This window comes from Tachypleus tridentatus, chromosome 13 (genome assembly GCF_004210375.1).
Source record: "Tachypleus tridentatus isolate NWPU-2018 chromosome 13, ASM421037v1, whole genome shotgun sequence".
Lineage (NCBI taxonomy): Eukaryota > Metazoa > Arthropoda > Merostomata > Xiphosura > Limulidae > Tachypleus > Tachypleus tridentatus.
Window position 1 is genome coordinate 213,399,690 of NC_134837.1, and position 23,463 is coordinate 213,423,152.

The 23,463-nt window shown below is 30.2% G+C and overlaps 1 protein-coding gene across 5 annotated transcripts in view; it reads right to left on the reverse strand.

The window, feature by feature from the left end:
• The window catches only part of Cog7 (conserved oligomeric Golgi complex subunit 7), a 58,410-nt gene that overhangs the window by 27,350 nt on the left and 7,597 nt on the right, over positions 1 to 23,463 (reverse strand). For all 5 annotated transcript variants that reach the window (XM_076477441.1, XM_076477440.1, XM_076477439.1 and 2 more), the window contains 8 exons: positions 19,621 to 19,676; positions 19,432 to 19,516; positions 17,140 to 17,229; positions 15,654 to 15,722; positions 14,748 to 14,783; positions 9,058 to 9,178; positions 5,293 to 5,375; positions 906 to 1,016 (listed from right to left, as the gene is read on the reverse strand). In XM_076477441.1, the coding sequence (XP_076333556.1) occupies positions 906 to 1,016; positions 5,293 to 5,375; positions 9,058 to 9,178; positions 14,748 to 14,783; positions 15,654 to 15,722; positions 17,140 to 17,229; positions 19,432 to 19,516; positions 19,621 to 19,676 (651 nt within the window). The remainder of the gene's footprint in view (positions 1 to 905; positions 1,017 to 5,292; positions 5,376 to 9,057; positions 9,179 to 14,747; positions 14,784 to 15,653; positions 15,723 to 17,139; positions 17,230 to 19,431; positions 19,517 to 19,620; positions 19,677 to 23,463) is intronic.

Genomic DNA, 23,463 nt, shown 5'->3' on the forward strand with positions numbered 1-23,463 from the left:
ATAAAATCACATTTCTAACTATGTGGTGACAAAGCACAGAACATTATAAAAAGGTTAAATTATGATACTGTAATAACAGAATACATTATTGAAAAGTGTGTGATTCAACTGTACATGAAATTTAATATGAGTTCTTATAAAGAACTCATGAACTGAAAGATGTTTATCAAAAATGTACTGTAAATAAATAGGCAATAATACTTTCTCTCCTGCAAAGTGGATAATATCTGAGGAAGGTTTTTTGTTGACAGCTCGTCCTGTCTTTGTTAATTTACATTCATACCAAGTCCTTCATAAGGTGAAGAATAAGCTAGAAATATTAACATCAATAAACACAAGAAAAGAGCAGTATATATATATATATATAAAAACGAAAAAAAGAAGACAGAATTCTTAATAGCTAATGGCACTCAAAATTCGTTCAGGCAGGATTAGAGTAAATTAATCTATGAGACCTTTTCTCCTTTTTATCAGCTATATTTTTGTGTATCAGCAATAACAAGTATTAGGATGCACATATACTCAATTTTATTTTATTACCTGTCAATAAAATAATCTGTGAGGCCTTGGGCATGGTCAAATACCTCAGTCAAAAGGGTTTGACCTCATGAGTCCAAAACTGCAATTATATCTCCAATTAGTCAAGAGATGACAGAGCTATTAACTAAATGTTTGTAGCTAAAAAACAAACAAACTCTGAGCCATTATATGAGCTATGGAGAAAAAAACCTTCCTCATATGTTTATCACACAGCCCAGATTTATGTTCAGATAAGAAAAAGTGGATAATATCTGAAAGACAAACTTTACATCAGAATTATGATTTAGTTAATACAAATAAATGTGAACAGCTTGAAAAATTAAAACTAATACAACACTTTTAAACACTGGAAACAACATATTCACCTGTGAATGCCATGTAGAAGACAAGATGTCATAAAAGTTGTTCAACCAATCAGTGATGGTTCCATCAGGATCTATTTCCACAATCTGACGCCATTGTTGTAACAGATGTTCCTTGAGGTGAAGATAAGCATTTAATTAACAATAACTTTTCACTGTGAAAGAAAAACTTCTAACCAAAACAGCCACCATAGTATTTGTCAAAGGGAGCAGATAAATCTTTTTTTTTTATCAATTCAGTTTTATTGTTGGAGTAAACACAGTTATATAGAGTATTATTTAATTAGTGTATTTCTGAAGTTCTTTCCAGTCAAGTACAATATGTTTTTGACAATTATTCCATGGGTTTGAAGAAATAGAGCTGCTACAAACAATTCTAACAATGATGAATTGTCAAGTAAGCAAAAAATGCCAACTAAATGTATAGTGTTACATTTGAATAACGTTCAAGAAGAAAAGGAGTACACTCAATAAGGGTATACCTCTTAACCTAGAAAATAACAGAAGAAAGGGAAAAGGACCTTACATGTCACAGAGATGAGCAAAATGATATCATGAGCAACTGAGCACCTGCACACAAGCAGTTGGTGAGCCAATACGTTTAGTGTGGTTAGGGCACAATCAGACCATATGACATGTGCTCACTTCAACTCTACTGAATACACTAACTGAAGAAAAAGGTCATATTAACTGTTTGATGAATGATCTGCACTGAAAGGACAGTGTTATCATTATCCCATTTCTCATCACTGCTGCAAAAAATAGTGTGAAACTCTCCGAGTGGATTGTGACTGGCTGAACAACCAGAAATGGCAGGAAATGAGAATATCCTCAAAGAACCTCCAGAAGTTCAAATACATTGATGTAGAATGAGTGCATATTCTATATTGGAGTTGGTAAAGGAATACTGGAAGTAGTATTGGCATGATCCAGCCACAATTACAATTCCTCAAGTAAAGAATAGAGGACAATGAAATCCAAGAAAGAATCCCTTAGATCCAAAAGATCTACTGGAGGTGTTGTGTGTATGATCTAAAGGAATGAGACATTCCAAAAAAACCAAAGTCTCCAAAAGTGAAAGAAACCCTTGTACAAGACAAAAACAAGAAGCACAGATTGTGATGACCAGATACTTCATAGCTTGCAGACAAAGAGAAGGCTGAACCTGGCTGAGACAACAGATAAAGAAAATGCCATGATGTACAAAACACTGAGTAGGCATGAGAAAGGAATTAAAGGAATTTGTTGTCTTTACAAGTCAGTCTACAAAGTAGCCTCCTGTAAAAGAAAGAAAAAAGTACATGTGAGAAAAGGATACCATCCAAGAATGGGCAATCAAGAAATGAATCATTCTAAAAAAATAATGACAGGCCTAAGCTGAGAAAATGGTGAGAAAATACCCTGATGATATTAATTAATACAAAAGGGATCATGGCCAGTATTTTTAAAAGGGAAGAGCATGGAACTGGAAAACATGAATTTGGAAAAAGAACCACAAACAGACTTGGAAGGCGAAGAAAAGGAATCGCGAAGAGGAACAAAGAGGAATTGGGAGAAAGACAATGGGTGTGAAAATGAACAGTGTCAGCAGAAACTAAAATCAACTTCTGGGAAAGATGGGTAACCATCAGATAGTCACACTGACAAGAAGAGTGATAAACTAGACGCTGCATAATGGGAAGATGAGAGAAGAGGAAGCATTGGAAGATGGAACAGGAAAGGTAGGGATAGGCTGATCTAGTTAAGATGAATAGGAATGAAAGGACAAGGCAGAGAAAGAAAAAAACCTAGAAAGATAATGAGGACTGAAGTCATGCAACCTCAGGCCAGGTATCCAATAAGAAATTAACATTACCAAAGATGTCCAGGCAAAGAAAGCGAGCCTGACAAAGACCATGAACATGAGGAGGAGGTAGATATACAGTAGAGGAATGTAACTCAACTTATTAAGCCCAAATTGCAAGGTAACTAAGTAAGGATTGTGGAGCAGAAGTGGAAGAGGCTAAGATAGCAAAGAGAAGAGAAAAATATCTATAGAAAACCCATCTGAAGCATGAAGTGTATCAGACAAAAGGTGAAAGGAAGAGAGGGAATAAAGAAGAGTAGTGATAAAAGTATGACACAGATGCAAAATTGGAAACCAGAGAGCAAAACAGAAGCCAAAGGGTCTGATCCCCAAGTAGACTAAATAGATATCAGCAAGGTGTCTAAAAAGGAAAGGAAGAATGGCTGCAAGTCAGGACAAAGGAGTCATGAAAGCAAGGGGCACAAAATATTTGGGTGTAAGTGAGGAGATTTTAGAGAAAAGACAAAACAATCCCAAGATTTTGTTCATGACTAGAAGTACAAGTAATATCAAAGAATGTAAACAAAAGAAAAGGAAATAAGCATACCTGAGAATGAAACCTAGAAGGTTAAAGTTATTCCTCAAACGATTAGTCACTATCCAAAGATAATAAAGTTAAACTTGTAGTCCAATAGACCATTCAAGACTTAGGAGAAAGAAATCTGGCTGAAGGGACAGGGTAGGAGGCCTAGTAATGTAGTAATCCACAACGTGTCGAACAAAATCTGCAAGATCCTCAAAAGTTAAGGCTTCTATAAGCTATAACATATAATGGCCTGTATACCATCACCACTTAAACAGGATCCTATAGAAGGCATCATTATTTAAGAATTCAAGATAGTAATGAACACTTTTGAAACAAAAGCCAGTATAAAACGAAAATAACAGCTCTGTTAATAAACACAAATCACATCAAATTGAACTCAGAAGAGAAACTTGAACATGTCTATTATCCCCAATAACAATGTGCTTCAGATGGAAGGACATTACGTAACTCTCTTCAAATTTCTTTCCAATAGTAAAACCAGTGGATGAATTGTTTGGAACTTGACAGAAACTTTCATAAAAGTATGTAGTTGGAGAACATATTTAATTTGGATTTTTTCTGATATTTATATCAAAAAATTGTTCATTAGCTTTTTGTGCTTGGTATCTAAACAATCCACCTGCAAAATGAAAATCATTTTGAGCATAAAACATTTTTTTTTATCTTATACTTCTCTCATTTCATTTGCATAATTTCTAGAACCTGCTATATAAATACAAAATCTTTTTTTGAGATAAATGTTCATATTATTTTCATTTTTCTCAACCATACCACTACTTCTAGCTACTATCACCAATATACAGTGCAATGAAATGCTTAAAACCAAGAAATAGAAATATGAACATGCCTTTTAAGTCTTCAAAGAATAATCTTAAAATAACTTTCTTGGGTCATATTTCATGTCCTCACCTCTTCACTTATAGTTTATTTTTAATGCTTTATATTCTTTTCCTTATTACTGTTGATTATTTAAGCCAATACACATCAAAGGGTACCCACAGACAACAGAAAGGTATGAATGGTAAATATAACATAGCCACTAACAAAATCTTTTTATATAAGTTTAGTAACAATGAATTTTAAAACACAAAGAACATATAATTAAGTCAATTATAAAAGTAAAATCTAAATACAATTTAAGTGTATATCTAATTATAACATATTTAGGTTAGGTAAGAAACATCTAAAATGCTGCCATGAACAAAGCAACCAACAATAGTGCAAGCAGTTTACATCTACCCAAGGATGACAATTTGGGTCAATTTCAAATTAACTATTGTTGTATTGCAGTGTCAAATGAGCTCTTTCTAACAACTGTAATTACATACATCGAACTTTTAAAGCTCAACATGAAAATAGAAATCAAAACTGTCTGGGATTGACATAAATTTATTCCTTGTTTCAACTGCATTAAGTGAAATAACATTGAAACATATGTGTAAGAAGGTCAAGTAACGATATTTTCATTTAGACTACCTTGTACATGACTACCTCTTTATACTTCAAGATATACTCTCCAAAATTTTGCCAATATTTATAGCCTGTAAGTTATGTGACAAAAGAGAGAGATTTCAATACTGCTTTCAACATTTCTTTTGAAATAGGGGAATAAAAACTAAAATAATAACAAACTTTTAACTATAAAGTACATGATAATAATAACTTTATTGAAATATATTGATAACAAAGTGGTTTGAATAAATTTCAATGTAACTCAGTAATATATGAAGAAAGGGTTTTAAAATGGTGTTGCCATTATGGGGTTGATGACAAGGTAAAGAATTAAGTTATGAAAAGTGCATAGGGGTGCTACTGTGCACAGAAGTTGTGCTATCCTCCTACTGTTTTATAATGACATCAGCATGCACCAGCTTAATGTACTTAAAACACATGAATTTAAGTGGAAGCTAATTCAAGACTAGAGTTGATGTGCATTATCATCTTGAAATTAAAAGATTTCTGATAAATTTTCAAAGCAAGTTCTATCAGTCACATACCTTCTGACATTTATGGTAGCATTTCTGCAATTCAGACAGTCTCTTTATATCCCGAAAGATCTTCACATATGACTGGGCAGCCTCTATCAAAAACATCAGCACAAGCATCATTTCATTAGCCACAACAAATGTTTTACTTATATATAAAAAACAAAATTTCTTTAATTATGTATTTTTACTAAACATTCATCCATTAATACATGAACTCATAGTATATAATGTTCAGAAAGTAAAAAAATTTCTGGTTTAGATTAAAAATACTTTTCTTCATCTGAAAATTGTCAAATCTCATTTGTATAATCTTTAAAATCTCCTAAATGAATTTGAAATTTTTTTCAATAAAACTTTATATTTTATCTGTCACTTTCTCTACAAAACTAGACACATTCAGCTAATCTAAATAGCCTCCATAAAAAAAATCAAAATTACTTTTTCTTTCTGGAATGACAGTGGATTGTAAGAGGTAACAACAGTTGCTTATCCTGAACAGCTTAAAATTGTAACAGTATACACCTGCTTCTATTTAAATTTTACTGTTTTATTGCTTTTTAAACAGTGTCTAACTAATAATTCCACCACAAAAGTTGTAAATCACTAAGCAAATTAATAGCTCATACACATACTTCACGATACTTTTTTTTTGTTATCTTACCTGATCTAACATGATACATTTGTACATTTTATACATTAGTTGTTTTTGTAATATTAAATAAAGAATAAAAATCAAAAACAAAAAGTAAAGCATTTACCCAAGTTCTCTTTTTTTTTTGTTATTGGCTATCAGGAAAAGTTAAGCCTACTTTTTATGTAACTAATTATTTGTACTAGTACATTAAAAATTTTATCTCATTAAAAAATGTACCTGAAAATAAAGAACAACAACATGCATGATGTTCTGTAAGTGTTAAAATTTATCTGCCTTTCTAACTGTGTAATAAGAGCCTTTAACTAATTCAACAAAGGCTTGATAAACTAGACAACTTATGTGACCTCTTTGTACTCTTTTAAAATCTTTATAGCTTTAATAATTTTAAGATTCAGTACAGTGTGTATATATTCAAAAAATTTGGTTGTCTTTCAGTTAATGTATTACAAGTCTTTTACATACAAAAAAAACAATATTTTTGGTGAAATATTTTAATAAACTAAAATAAAAATTTGTCTATTAATACTGAGTATTTGTTTTGAATAGTCTTTGTGCAAGGTAATTTTCATGTTAAGATTAAAATTACTTTTCCTTATCTCAAAAATCTCAAATTTTCTTTGTGTAATCCCTAAAACTTTTTATCTCAACTACCCTAACTCAAAACAGGATTTGTAAATTGGCTGACCTCATAACTACCAAAATAAAATCAAGATATATCTAAATTACCCCTTTTTTCTTTCTACAGGGTGTTTGGAAAGTCACTGTGCAGTTTTGTAATCATATTTTATTCAGTCTATTTCAAGCCAGAAACTGATAGTGATGTTTAGAAACAAAATAAGAAGACTCCAGGCCTGTATTGATGCCAATGGGGGTCACTTTCAACATTGTTTATAATTGTTATTCATATTTACCTCCTGTATTCTATATTGAAACATGTCTGTTAATAAATAGTGCACAGTGACTTTCCAAACACCCTGTAGAATGACTTCAAATTGTAACATGAAACTAGTTTAATTTATCCTAAATAGTTTTAAGCTTGTAACAGTTTACATCTGTTTATAATTAAACGTTATTGTTTTATTGCCCTTTGATCCATGTATAACTCTTATCTACACCATTATAAGTTGTCAATCACACAGAGCACATGCAGCTTACATTACACATGTGCTGCTCATGTAGTAGCCTTGTGAAACATTTTTATTATCATTATTTATTTTACCTAATCTAATCTTACCTAACCTAAAAAGATCCCTATTTGTACATTATAGTTATTTTTAATAATAAATGAAGAATAGCTGTGAAAAACAAAAAAAATAAACTACATAATATTCATTTTTCTTGTCATCAACTGCCAAGGACATTTAAGCCTACTTTTTATAGTGGTAATAAAGCACTAAATTTTTATTTAATAAAATAATGCACCAAAGAACATGGACTAATAACATGCAAAATGTAGACAACTTCCCCCACCCCTCACAATTTTTCTGGCTTTTTAATTGTGCAGCAACAGCCATTACATATTCATCCAAGTTTGTCATTAAATTTCTCATTGGAATGTTGCTTGCACTCTGAGTAAAATTAACTATCATCTATTCAGAACACAGCATTATGCAATATGTCACTTGATAGATTAAAACCTTTTTTATCAGTCATACGTAATATATAATTAAATATTAGAGGAAACTATGAACATGTTCTCAAAAAAAGATGTGAAAAGTGTGTATTGCAGGAAGAGTTTGAGTTTGTACTGATAACTCTGTAACCAAACAAAACTGAAGTCTGAAAGAATTATGATTTGTCTGAGAAATGACATTTCTATAGGAAGTAATTTATGTTTAATTTCTTACTCTTTCAAGGGGTGGTGGAAAAAATAGAGAAGAGAAAATGTGTAGAGAAAATATGTCATGTGTGTCTCACTAGGGGTAATTCAGGATTTTTTAGAACTGTTTGTTTTTTTAATTTTGTGCAAAGCTACACGAGGGCTATCTGCCCTATCAATCACCAGTTAAGCAGTGTAAGACTAGAGGGAAGGCAGCTAGTCATCACCACCCACCACCAACTATTGGGCTACTCTTTTTACCAATGAATAATGGGATTGACCATCACATTATAATATCCTTACGGCTGAAAGAGCGAGCATGTTTGGTGTAACAGGGATTTGAACCCATAACCCTCAGATTACAAATTGAGTGCCTTAACCATCTGGCCATACCAGGCCTGCCTTTTAGAATTAAAAAAGTAAAGCTTATATACTATTAAAAATATGGATTATTAGCTAAGATTTTATGCTACACTAATTGGCATAACATAGACATAAAATAGTTTAACAAAATTTTGAATGCAAGACACTAAAAGTTTCTCTTACACATAATAAAGAATACCTGGGTTGAAAGAGTTAAAAATGTAGCTAAGCCTTTAGATATGAATATTACAAGAGAAATTTTCAAACTACAGGCAAAATAGTCAATATTCTGTACAAAAAGCAACATAGCATAATACATCATTTTTGATATAATAAAACTTTGGCTTTCTACTGGCTAAAATAACATAGTATAAAGGATCACAGAAAACTATTAGTAATTTGTGAAAGATAGAATGTGACAAGTGGCCCAATTTTTTAGTTTATGAATCCATAAACTAATAATATTGAAGGCTATAAAAAGTATGCTTTCCTTTAGTAATATGTATACTATAATGACTAATTTACATTAAATTCCAAATTTCCATAGTAGTGTTAAAAAACTAGAAAAGAGAGAAGACCTGGAAAACAAATGACACGTTTCATACTTTTAACATTAAAATCTGATTTATTAACTATGTTTTAATGCTAAATTTATTCATATATAACTATAATAATATATTGATTATATAGTTTAATAGAACAACTTTATGTGGAAAAGAATAAACTGGAGAAAACTTTACATTCTATTTTTATCACTTCTTCAAACATATTTACACAGTATAAACACAACTTATTCATTTCCCATACTTTTATGTTTATAATTAACAATGCAAGTAAAAAGATACATTTTAGGAATCTGATACTTATTCACAGTATTCTCATTATTTAAAGAGATAAACTCATGTATTATTTCATGTGGTAACATGGAACAACTCACCTACTGACTGAACATTAAATGCTGCAACTAATGGTGGACTCAACATTGCCTCTAGCCTGTTCTTTAGCTCTTCTAGTTGCTGGCATCGTTCCTTGTAATCAGGAACATCCACCAAAATTTCCTGAGAAAGGTATATGTAAAATTAACTAGTCTTATAATATACGTAACTTTCTCAGTGCAAAGCTACACAATTGTTATCTACATTTTGTTCACTGCATGGAATTGAATCCTAGATTTTTAGCACTAAGTCCATAACCTTACTGCTGACCTACCAGAAGACCCTCACAATATGTTCTAAACCTTTACTAGACATCCAGTAGAGATGCGAAGAACAATTAACAGCTTTTAAAGAAATAAAAATTGTATACATTTTTGTATTGAAAATCAAAGTTTATGATGTAATACTTCATTACTTAATTTAAATAAATGTAAATACACAGCTACAAAGTTAGTTATCTGTGTTTTACTCACCACTGGTGTCAAAATGTAATTTTTAAGTCATAATACTACAGACCTATTACAGAACAACTAGGTTACAACTTTTATATATTTGATAATTTTCACACGAATCAAATGTGATTACTACTTTTGAATGAATTCTAAGCTGTCAGTATAGTTTTTATCATTCTTATAAGAAATAGTGCAGAGCCCATAAAGTACTACCACCCTAACCTTGCTTCACATTTCAAAGCTAACCTAAATAAATATATTTTGCAAAATCAAGCTTGACCAACAAAGGTACACAAAAGTACAGTTGAGGCAGCTGAAAGTTGGTAAATTCCTTTGCAAGTCAAACAAAATTAAGATCATTCATGAAATGAAATCATGGTGTATTCATGAAATAATTACATTATGTAACACAAATTTTGTTCCTGGATAGTATGTTATTTCTTAATCGCTTTTGTTGTAAAAGTACAGAAAATGGCCATTAATCTCTTCAAACTTTGCTTTTGTGACCTGGATAATGAAATTTAAAAATTATCCTATTTTCTATGTAAAAACGAGCAAATTTGCACATTTTCATTTACATAAGGTCTGAATAAAACATCATATGAATCAAGATTTACATGTATTTATACTAAAGTTATACAAAAATGTTTAGAAGTGAGTAGTTTTTCGAGATTTACGACTGTAATGTAAATCACTTTCACGTACCAGCCCCCAAATATAGTCTCCAATCATGTTTTTGTTATACACTCTCAGGTCACAAAAGCAAAGTTTGAAGAGAAAAAAATAGGTCTTTTCCATTTTGAAATAAGAAATTGGGAAATAACACTTTCTGGTCAGGAACAATAAAAAGTAAAAATTGTGTTACATAGTGTTATTGGTAAAAACCAGTTAGATTAACAACTTATAATACATAGAAAAGCCACTGCATTTTGGTAACACTACTTTCTAACAATGGGTTTTATGTCATGTTGCTTAGCAACGAAAGTGTGACCTATTATTCTTGTTAGTCTGTGTATTTATGGTATAAAATGAAACGTACAGACAACAACAACCATAAAATATTTTGTTGATTTCTCAAGTAAATAAGTTTGTTTCTTTTATTAAAATCACTAGAGACATAACAGAAAATAGTTTAACTCAGGAATGATTTAAGTTCAACACCATGAGATCCATACATAGTTTTGTACTCTGTTGTATAACACAGATCTTTATAATAATCTTTCAAAAACTGTAATATGTTTGTATTCTTATGTAACATATGAGCTATTTAGGATATAAATTTTGAAATATACTAATAGAAAGTTCATATAGATATACGTGATACTCATTATAACTGATAATTATCATACACATATCTGCAGCTCATTCTAGTAGAGTAGTTACAGATGATAGTGAACTTGGTCTGAACAAAATTTTTTTGGAATGCCAGACATTGAAGTGTTCAGTGTAACACAGGCCTGGCTCTTCAGGGAATTCAGTATAGTAGGTCATCATTACTATATTCCCTGTATATATTCAACAGTTCTTTTGGGGTCCTTTTACTTTTTCGAGAGATGGAATAGACAATAAACCATGGATTGATTTCTCTACTTCACATTTTTATTACCGTCTCTCTTTTGTTTTGCTGTAAGTACTGTATTCTCACCTTTTCAAAGCCACCATTTATGTGGTATGTCAACAGTTTTTTATAACAGTACCAAGATAACCAGAATATTTCAATTTTGTATTTCATGTAATTATTATATTTCTCAACATGATAGGGTACACAGAACTGGGATATTCCTCTAAAATATGTTTTATTCTTTTCAACCAATGTAACTTCATACTTTGTGGCAGTTAGCAGAACATCTTTTTTGTCAATCCATTGCACAGTTAGAATATTATCATACCTTACAAATACACTTCTGAATTTCAGTAGACCTTCTTCAGCAGAGATTTCTTTTGGAGGGATTCTCTTTGGTCTTGCTGTCCCTGTCACATATGTCTTTCTCAAACATAAATACTCAGCTAACCTCAAACTGAAATATCAATTGTTAACAATTATATGTTGTCTTTGGTCAAGTACACTTAGTGCAAAATACACTACAATTCTCTCTGAAACCAAAAGGTTTTGGGACATATCAAACAGCAATTAGTACATGTCCTTTCCATAATATATGCTGAAACTTCAGGTATACCCACATGAATTAATTCTTGTTGGTAGCATAAGGAAAAGTTTCAAATCAAAATATTATCTCTTGGTTTTTATATATTGTCAGAAAGCTAACCTACCCTTCCAAATTACCAAAAATTCATCAACTGCAATGTCTTCCCTTTCATTGACTACATTCTTATATTTTCATGCAAGAGGTTACAGAAAGTTACTATTTGAGTTTAATCATGCTCTCTTTGAACATCTGCAAAATTTGAGAAACAAGAATTTTATGAAAGTAGAGAATCTGTCCCAACTTACAATGTCACTGCAGTAAAAATAAATTTCCCCAAAAACAGAAAAGAGTGATACCAATATTGATAAGGTTGGTTAAACTTACACAATCCACCATATAAAAACAATGCCACAAACACATACCACTCAACAGTAGCAACATCAGGCTACTTGATTTCATAAATTTTGCTCAATGTAATCAGGATTTGTGATGAAATGTTCTCCAACATTTATACATCCACACAAATAATACAATAACTTCTTCACTTAAAAAAAAAGTTTGAAATAATTACTATATTTTTTACTGACCATATTTGTATTGAGGTTTATTATTTCAAATGGCTAGTTCAATGGAGCATTGTCTTTAGGCTTTGCATCAGTAAATAGATTGAAAATTAGTTGTCACTCAGTCAATGTTTACCTTGCAACTGGCACTGGTTCTTTCACCTCAGAAGAGGTGTCACTATCACCTGATGATAAATCCAGTCTGTGGATGAATTACTCACACGTTAGTTCCAAAGTGCACCCATATAAACCAATCATGATTACGAAGAAGAGTTAATTTACCGATGATATCATGACTTTTGTCAGAGGTAGCTAAATGATATGGCAAATTGATAGAAAAGAAAGCAAAATTATATGGCGTTTCTGCTTTTAGCCATAAATGTTATAGTGTGCAAGTATGTACCTATTATGAAAGGTTCAAAATTGACATTTATCATGAAATTAAGTGTATTGATTCAAGTACTTGACTCTAAGCAAGGTGATCCACACTATGTCTTTATTTTAAGCTTATTATACCAACACTTACTACACTTATAAGGTTTCACAGAAACTCTCTTCATGCCCCCTTGCACCCCCATCTCTAAATTCATAATAGGAAGACAGTAATAAAACTATTCTATCTGCATAAATGCATTTTGGCTTTTACAACTCTGAAGCATCACTAAATATCTGGATGCCTCAAATAATTACTTTAATAAACAGGAAGTAATGAAGTTAAGAAAATATATGTATGAATTAATGATGTTTATAGAACAGTGACAGCTCCAAGATCATACCAAAAAAGATGTTGCCATATGATCAAATAATATCTAGTTCATGTAGAACTGACAATGTCAAGGACAATAAAGGAGTATTTTAAACAGAGGTTCAGAGAAAGCCACTGAGAAACATCCACTATTTGTTCAGATTTGAACAGACAGATACTATCAAGGTTAAAAGGGGTTACTCAAGCTATAAAGTAAAGATGAGAAACTGTCCATTGTATGTTTGAGTTGAAGTGAATTGACACTATCGAGGTTAATAGGGGTTAAGAAAAATTGGTGTTGAAACCAAGATGAATCTTGGATGGTAGACTGACACTACAGTATGGGTGATTGTTTTCAAGGGAATGATAAACTAACAAACTTAGAAGTTTGTAAACAAGAAAGAAACCTTTACCATTTGTTAATGCATAAGTATGAACTATTAGTAACTAACTAGCTGAAGAAATCACAAACAAAAAGTCAGCTGACACCATGGTACAAAGATTAGGCTGATAATTCCCCCCTCAGCTAATATAAAAGGTCGTAGAACAAACGTCAGATTATTCAAAATCTAGCAAGCAATCTGACACAAATGATGTCATCATCTAGAAAGCTCAAATCTCAGATCTCATCTTTGTCAGAAGAAAGGAGAGAAGTCAAGAAGAAATCAATGAACAAGTATAGAAGATGTCTCTTGTTGTTAGTAAAAACCAGCCCATTTCATGCCAAAGCTCTCCATAAGTAATTTTAATGCCATTCTTTCTTAAACATCAGTGATCATGTTAATAGAGTTAAAATGATTGCCTGTAATAAACATGAATAAAGATACATATATGTGTGTGTGTGTGAATACTAAGTGTTTGATGACTCAAATAAAAAGTGTTATTGGAAGTCCTAGTCTCAAGTCTCTTCAATTTGTCTTAACTATAAATCCTCAAGTTAGTACCTGTGTGCTCCATTCGCACACTTCATCCTCACCATAAATAAATATTTCATGTAACAACATATAATATTTTTTTAACATTATATCTCAAGTACTCTGTGGCTAAAATAAAACTATTAAAAATCCACCTGAAACAAAAACTTGCATTCAAGCAATATACATTTTTGTTCCTAACTAAATATAATAAGTTTTTGTGTTGGTCACTGCTGGTACGACTCAACATAACATCACAATGAGAAAGTCACTCAATGTAAATATCACACCAACACTAATTGTGGACACCTTCAGTAATTCTAAATTTAAACATTTATCATATTCAAACTACACTTTATTGAATCTTTTACAACAGTTTCTTGGATTTTCTTTAAGATATACTTGAACTTTGACCCTTTTTTACAGAAATCAAAAGAGTGACTCATCTAAATGCAACTTATAATTCATATTACAGGGTATTTGAAGAGTCTCGAACCATAGATGATTTACCACTTTTATTAATTGACATTTTCTCAAGACTGCTTAAGGCATGAGTATACAAAGAGATGATCTGGAACAACATATCAGTGACAAGTGTTGGACCACTGTCATTAATAAAAGTATGCTTCACAATATTCAGAGAACAGAAATACCATCTCCAAACTTGTTTTCAGTTGCAAGGACAGCACGTGAAACATGTTCTATAAATTAACTGAAGTACCTAAAGTTTCAGACACTCTGTGTATTGATTCTTATGAAGATGAATAATTCAATTAACTTATCAAAAATTAAAGTGTGTGCTAGATAACAACAACAGCAAACATGCAAAAAACAACAACACTGATAAGTAAGTTCAGAAAGTAGAACTTACCAGACTATTCTGCATTCCTATTAACTTCCCAGCAATCTATGAAAAGGAAAAAATGAAAATGGTTAAAAATTTCAAAACACAAAAAAAACTAAAAATAATTCAAAAGTTTATTATCTGTGAATGAACAAGATGTTTTATCCATTCCATGTATGTTTTAGAAAAATGTCCCAAATGCATTGCAAAATGATCCTACAATTTGTCTATCTTAATCCCATAAAAACGTTTTACACACACACAGCATCTGAAATATAAAGAATTCTACTAATTACATTTACATAAGGTAGTGTTTTGTTGGAATATATTGTATACCTAAATAAGTTTAAATACGTAAAAGTCCACAGAAAGAAGTCTCAATGTATATTCCATTACCTTAATGCACAGAAAAAGCAGATTTTAATAATAATGCATGTACACACATAATCTAAAATCAGACATCTGTCAATATTAAATCCTGCTGCAGATGACCAAACAGATTCTTTCTTGTCCACAGGTACCTTTTGTAACATAAATTATCAATGTAATTGTATTAATAGTCAAAATGTTTCATCAATACAAACTCCATAATGATGTTTTGTAGATTATTAAAGTGAAACAGAACTTTGATATTTTAAAGTCTTTCTTGACATATAGTACTTGAATTAAAAGTTACATGACGAAATGATATGTGAGAACTACTTATCATCACATCAGATTTAAATTACAAGAGATAATTTTATAACCAGCACATAATCAAGTAATTTTACTATTTAAAAAAACAAACTGGAAAGTGTCTTGCACACAAAACTATGAGAAAGTTATCACGTTTCCAAAACACTATACATTCTTGATTATTTGTAGTCGAGAATGAACTAACGTACATTACAGATTTTTAAAATTAATGTGATCAAAAATAAATAATGCACGTACAGCGCTGACAGCTCCCGACTCAAAAACCTGTTCTACATCAGATGACAAAGTTGTCCAATTGTCAGCTTCCTGTAATAAAAGAAATGATAAATATACAATCAAGGTTATTATTAAATCATTAGTTTGCAAGACCTTTTCTAATGCAATGCATTTCTTATCCATAACACTAACATATTGTGATTTGTAAACATTGTTTTTCCTTCTATATTCAATACATTCCTGAAAAAAAAAGTCCAGAGTTGTAAATGTCTCATTACCAAAATATTTCCCAAACCATGTTCTTGTTTAATTTATCATCACCTTAATATTTGAAGAATAAACTGTTAATAGTGATATCTTGTTAAACATTTTCCAGTCAAATCACTATAACTCCTGTCAGGTATTTGTGTAGCAAAACTAAATACATAATACCACTTAAGACCAACAAATACAACTTATACAAGTGAAGGTATAGCACTTCCTAATAATGTGATTATTTTCTTTCAGAGTTTGATATTCTAGGTGACAGGTCACCTATAAAAACTGACTTGGTGTTTGAGAGATTTCAGTAAATTTTTCATTAAAAAACTTTTTTGCATATACAGTAATATTTGTAATATAATTAAATATCACTGAAAAGACTGTCACACCATATAAAGTTCCAATCAATACAAAAATACTAGAAATAAACTCCAAATTCACAAAATTCTGTACAGACTTTATTTCTTTCATTTAATGTCAGTTAATAAACATAGATGCGTAATAATTATACGTAAAAGATTGTGCAAGTAGTTCAACTTCAAAGCACTGTAAATATGAACTTTCCTCAACAAGTAGTGTGTATGTACATTTTGTTTATGCTTAAATTGCATAACTCACACAAAACTGAAAACTGGGTTTCAAACTTCCCTGCCACTAGCTTAAAAGGAACTGCTCTAGCTCCTGTAGTTTACTGCTCACTTATGACTATCACTGATATTTAACAACCTCTAATCTTTATTAATAGCACATTTAAGATGACTAAAAAAAAGGAATTTTCATCTAATTCTAAACTTGATGACTCACAAAAAAGACATTTTTGAAGTCTTGATTAACTCCTTAAGAAACATTAATCCAATTTTTATTAGATATTGGGAAATGACTTCTATTTAAGTCATGTAATACAATACAGTTACTTCAAAGGGTCTAAAATGAAAATTATAACAAACTGATGAAAGTGTTATTATGCCATAACTTTTTCAAACATTGAACAGTATTTGATGTAACAGTTGTCAGCCTAGAAGAGGATTTATATAGCTTAAGAAAGCATGTCCAAAATCTTAGGTAACAATCAGGTAATACTGGCTTTAAGCTAATACAATCAGTATTAAATGTAAAGGAGCTCTTAAGAAAACACTGACTGAAATAAGCTGTATATTGTTGGAAACACAAGAAGTACTGTGACTAGTAGTCTGGATGTATTTCTCATCTTGTCATTCTTATAACATCATTTACAAGTTAAACTAACTCTTAAAGCTTTGTTTGCTTCCTGCATTCTAGACTTGACAGTATCAATCTTCAGTAGATTCTTCATAGATGTAGTTGAATCTCTTTCCACCTAAACATGAGAGAATAATTTATTTTTGGTTTATCAAATAATACAATCAAATATACATACATGTATGTTTTAAAAAAACAACAACAATTATTCTAAGGCTTAAAAACTAGCTTACAAAACATGACTTTAAGGTTCAAGATAAAAATGAGAAAGATAATTTTTGTTGACAAATTTATTAATAATGATTTCTTTCAGCTTAACTCTCTCACAATAGAATCTGTCAATTTGACAGAAAACATAACTTATTACCCATTCAAAGCCTTTATAGATTTAATAGTTCTAGTGTGTATATCTTCACAAAATTTTAGTCATTCAGTTAACATTATAAGTCTTTCATGTTAAAAAAAATCACATTTTTAGTAAAGTGTATTTTAATAAACTAAGATAAAGATTTGTACATGAATATATTAAGTATTTGTTTTGAATAGTATGTGTGCCAAGTACTTTTCATGTTAAAATTACAAATACTTTTCCTTGTCTCACAATTCCTTCATGTAATCCCTAAAACTACCTAAACATATTTCAAGCTTTGTTTTCACTAAAACTTTAAATTCGATCAGTTATTTTCTCTACCTTATCTAAAAAGGAATCATTAAAGTTCACTGACCTCGTAACAGTGCACCTTTGTTTTATTACCTGTTTGATTGTTCTTTGAACCATGTCTAACTACAACCTGTGCCATTATAAATTACTCAGAGAACATGCAGCTCATATGCATGCTTCTTGAGCCATTTTTATTATACTATTGTTATTTATTTTATAAACATGAAAAACAAGAAATAAAGTACTTACCCAAACCTTTTTCTTGTTGTTGATTGTCAAAAACACATAAGCCTACTATTTTAGAGTAATAGTAGTAATCCATTAAATAATTTTTATTTAATTAAATAATATATTAAAGAACATACACTAACAAAATACAAAAAATAGACAAATTCCCCTAACTAACAAAATTTTTCTGACTTTCTAAGTATGTGGCAAGAGCCATATTCAAGCTAGCTGTTAAGTTTCTAAAGAGTGCACTGTTTGTATTCTGAGTGAAACTGACTCTTAACTGTTTTGAATATAACATTATACAATATGTCATTTGATAGATGGAACCTTGAACTTCTTCTAGTTACAGGTAATACATAATTGTGCACAAAAGAAGTATTAACAAATCCTGAAAGACAGGATGTGACAGGCACAGTAGGAGGATTCTGATTTTCTATTCAATAGCTCTCTGTAAACACCCAACACTGATGGCTATAAAAATTATGATTTGTCTGAGCAATGACAATATTATTGTGAATAATTTAACTTGTACTTATTGGAAGAGCAGTGAATAAATTAGAGAAGAGAAAGCCTAGAGAGAATATATCGCATTTCTCACACAACAGAAAATTCAGGATTTTTTTTAACTATTGTCTTTTAGAATTAGGAACTTAAAACTTAAATACTATTAAAAATATGGATTATTAGCTAAGATTTTATGCTATACTACTTGGTATAACAAAGAAGTTTGATAAAAATTTGGATATGAGACACTAAAACTTTCTGTCATGCTGAGTGAAGGATAGTCATGGCAAAAGGTTTACTTCTTTTGTGGCTTTGACTTGGCTTGTAAATAAATACATCCTGAGATCCCACAGGCTAATGAAGATCCTTAAAATCTGGAATTTATTGAAGAGAATCACAGGGATTTGAAAAATTGTATTAACCCTTTGAGGTTCAGAAAGGTGTCACTGATATCCCATGTATTGTTCTTCTAACACTGGTGATACTCAAACAGATGGAAAGTAAATTTTTACCAATATGTTTTCTTGGTTAATCTTCATTTAAAGCTAACAGGAAGTTGCCTGTACTAAAATCAATTGAAACTATGAATGATGGTGACTTACATAAAAAAAAGGATCTGATTCAAAAGTTTATAATATTAGAGAAGAATTTTAATAATAAAACCATTCAGGTATACATTTGAGGTTGTATCAACCTCCCATCTTATCATCATATTTTGTTACGATAAAATGGAAATGTTATTGCAGGAATTAAATCAATAAAATCCCAGGATTCAGAAAAATCTTTGGGACTGCAACCTCCTCATTCTAAACTGTCATAATACAGTTAATATGTTACACATATTTTCTTCTCTAAGTTTAAACAAGGAAAAATAATAAAGTAGAGGACATTTTTTTAAATCATTCATATTTTTGTTGGTCTTACTTTAATAAAATCCTCCTTTACAGTTTTCATCTGTTCTTGAAGTAGTTGTGCTTCTTGTCTCATTGTTTCCACTTCTCTTAGAACCCTAAAATACACAAATTTTCTCTCGTATATAAATGTCCACATTGCAAGATTCTGTTAAAAAAAAAGTTTTCTAGTTTTCTAATATCCAGTGCATTGATAACTTACCTAGGGAGACTTTGAAGAACTTGTTGAGCTGTGTCTTCTAAAGCACTATTAACTTTCTGAAATCATAAAGAATTTACACATAAAGAAAAGAAAATTCTTACATATTCTAACATAATCACAGTGGTATTATTTGGAAAAACAAGAAATGATATAATTAAATTTATAATGGCATAACACAAAAATAACAAAAATCTAAATATTTTTATCATCCCTTAATGTATTTCAGAGTATTATTTAGTTTAATTTCATTTTTGCTAACATCGACAAACATTTTTTGATCTGTCAACTACAACCTTCTCTCATTAAAGTGAATAATATCAAAACATTTCCCTTAAAACTGTCAGCGAGTGTTCTGAAGCCACACATCAGTGAAGGTACTCAAAATACTGTCCTTGAGTTGTATTAAACTTTTCTTGACTGAAGAGTCAATCACATCTCAATTTTTGTTTATTACCACAAAGAAAATACTTAACCAAATTACACAAAACTTGGTACAAATTAACTTACTGAATAATACCTAATTATCAATTCAAACACATTCCCTTAATTTGATCCATTTTTTTATAATTCTTTTATACTGTGCAATTTCCAAAAGTTTAAGATTGTTTTGAAAAACATTAAAAGTACTCTTTCATATTCAATTTCAGTTTCTTATTCTTGACCAGAGTGTTCTCTATTATATAGACTGTCAATTTCAACATGACTGATGTTGATTGACAGAGATATCCATTCTGATAACTTACTTTGTCAATTGCAATAGGTACAACTTCCAACTCTACACAGTGAAAAACACCATAAAATCTGACAAAGAATTATGGTTACCTGTTCTTTATGAATGCCATTACAATTAATCTTCTAACATCAGGTATGGTCTAAGGTTGGTCATTTTGATTGACCTCATAACCATGTAACTATAAATACAATAACACTTACTATAGCAACAGTATCTTCACAAAATTTGGTAAGCTTTTTTTAACCACTACAACTAACTTGTAAGCAAAAATCATATCTTTTAACCCTTTCACAATGGACTCGATATAACATACAAGTTCGTTTACACATTTACACACTAAGTATTTGCACCATAACGTTTGATACACTATGAGAATCTTCACAAAATTTGGTAGACATTCAACAAATATTTCAAGTATTTTATACACAAAAAATAAGATTTTTTAATGTAATATTTTTATTAAAGATTTGTTTGTGAAAATAGAATCTGTTTCATTGCTAGTCTCAGTGCAAAGTGATTTCATGTTACAATTAACGAAACTATTTGTCCCAAATTCTCAAATATTATTTGCATAATATCTAAAACCTCCTAAATACACTTCATTTGTTTTCAGTAAGAATTTATATTTTATGGTATTTTCTAAACTCTAACAATGTGGTGTCTGTCACTTGACCAATATTGTAACCATCATTAAAAAAAAAGGGAAATATAAATTATGCTTTTCTTGCACAAGAATGACGATGTATTATAAGTTGAAAATACAAATGTTTAGTCTAAGTAGCTTAAGTCTCATAATGTTATGCATTTATAATTTTTATTATAAATAAAAGTCATGCATAGCTAGCATTACACAACTTGCACTGATGAGGTGCACATGCACTCATGTCACTGTAACCAATAGCATATAACTAGCCTTTAGTCTTTCCTGTCTTGACTGTATTTTGATGAACTAGTATTTTGCAATATTCAGTCACCTTTCAATTATTATACATTATATATGTATATAGATTATTGCTATTTAGAAATGAGTTATGAAACATTTTTTACAATATAGAAAAATAAAGTACAGCAAACATTTATCTCTTCTACCTATGACCTTTGAACTCAACTACTGTTGGACACAGATTGCTAAGCCTTTTAAAAGTTTACATGTGGAAGTGAGCAAACAATTTTTTTTTAGGATTTATGTATACAGTTGAATAACCACAAAATCATACACATCTACACTTATACCATCAAATTACACTATAATTTTTAAAGCTTAGTAACTAAGGTTTATTTAGATTTAAAAAAAAAAGAAACTTCAAGCAGACTAAAGACACAAACTCCTGAAAATGTGGATCCAAAGAACATGTAGGCTTTTCACAAATTAAAATAGCTGAGAAAACATTCTGAGGATATCCTAAGCTGTTGATTGGTTATTCACATGTCTTTCACATTAAAGTTTAATTCTTTATACTTGATCAGAATAGTATGGGTATATAAGGGACCATTTCAAAAAATGGAAATAGTTGAACTGGGCCACTGTGTTTGATTAGTACATAAGTAACATCTTGGCAAAATAAAAAATATGAGGTTCTTATTTTATATTCTAGACTGTAAGTATTAGAAATTTGAGTTACTAATTTGTAAGAAGTTATAGACTCAGTATTTTAACATCACAAACATCTAATATCAAACAACACTGCATTCAACATATGATGTAACTCACTAAAATCTATATTTAAATGTGTTCTTTTAAATTACGAAATCAACTCACATAAGTTTGAATTATAATATACAATTTGATTCCAAAATTATTAATATAAATTCATAAAATAGTAGTTAAATAAAATTTTGAATGCAAACCAACAAATAAGATGACATGTCCTTTGAACTACGACCCCCTGCATAAGGGTTCATTAAGTACTTTTACTCGTAACTTGCCTGAAAATGTACACAGTCAGTCTCACAAGTTTACTCAGATTTTATTTGTATAAACTCTACAATCTCCTACAGAATGTCAAATTGTTTTAGTAAAACTATATAGTTTTGAGGTTATTTTCTCTACACTTGAAACTGTATAAATTTAGTCTATTTGATTGAACTGATAAAAACTTCATAAAAATACAATTTTTTTTAGAATGCTTACACACTATTTACTTTTAAAACAAAATTTAACAGATTTTCATTTAGTTTCACTTCTTCTTAGTTGAAGTTAGACCTTTTCAGAGTAGAGTGATAGCTATTTATATCATTGAACATTCTGGGTGTGCATTAAATCCAGTTACCAGCATGAACTTTTCAAATTACACAACACTGCACGTGCTGGGCAGATTTTACCATTCATAACAAGAATTGTTTTTATATGGTTTTATTGAGGTTTTCTTATTTTTACTTGTATAACAATAAAGAATATACTTATACATATATAAATAAAAATAATAATTTAATACTTACAATTTTTATAGTTTTTCTTTCAAGCTTTTCCCCTCATATAATAGAAGTTAACATCAAAGCTTAACCCTAATTCTAAGCAATGCTATTGTCTCAAACATTATTTGTTAAAATTATAATATGCAATTTAGAATATGAAATTATTGTATAATGTACATACACTAGAACATCTTAAAGCTAATATGCTATATCTGGGTTTCTAACTAAGCAGGAAATGGCTTAAATAGTTCCCATATCTGATCAACCATAACTATTGAAAGTAATACACCATTCAAATCTGCTCAGTTCAAGAGCTTGAGATCCCACAAGTGTTAGCAAACTGTTTGCTTTTTTTGCTATAAATATAGCAGATATTAGAGATAATGTATGACACTATTCAAAAGAGGGTTGCTCTATGAATAACTTGGCATATGGTTTTCACTTTACTGTTTACTAGCTGCATTGCCCAAGTTTTTAAAAGAAAAACAACCTGCTTTCTCTGTTTTCCAATTCCATATTTTGATAGTTAAAAAATATTTAGTGAATTTAGGAAGGAAAACCACCTCTGGTCTGATTTTTTTAAAGATAAATAACAACCAGTTTTAAATCAAAGCTTTCTTGTGAATGTTTTATATGCAAGAATAAATACACCTTTATGGAGAATATTTAAATTATCTTATACATGTATGAGTACC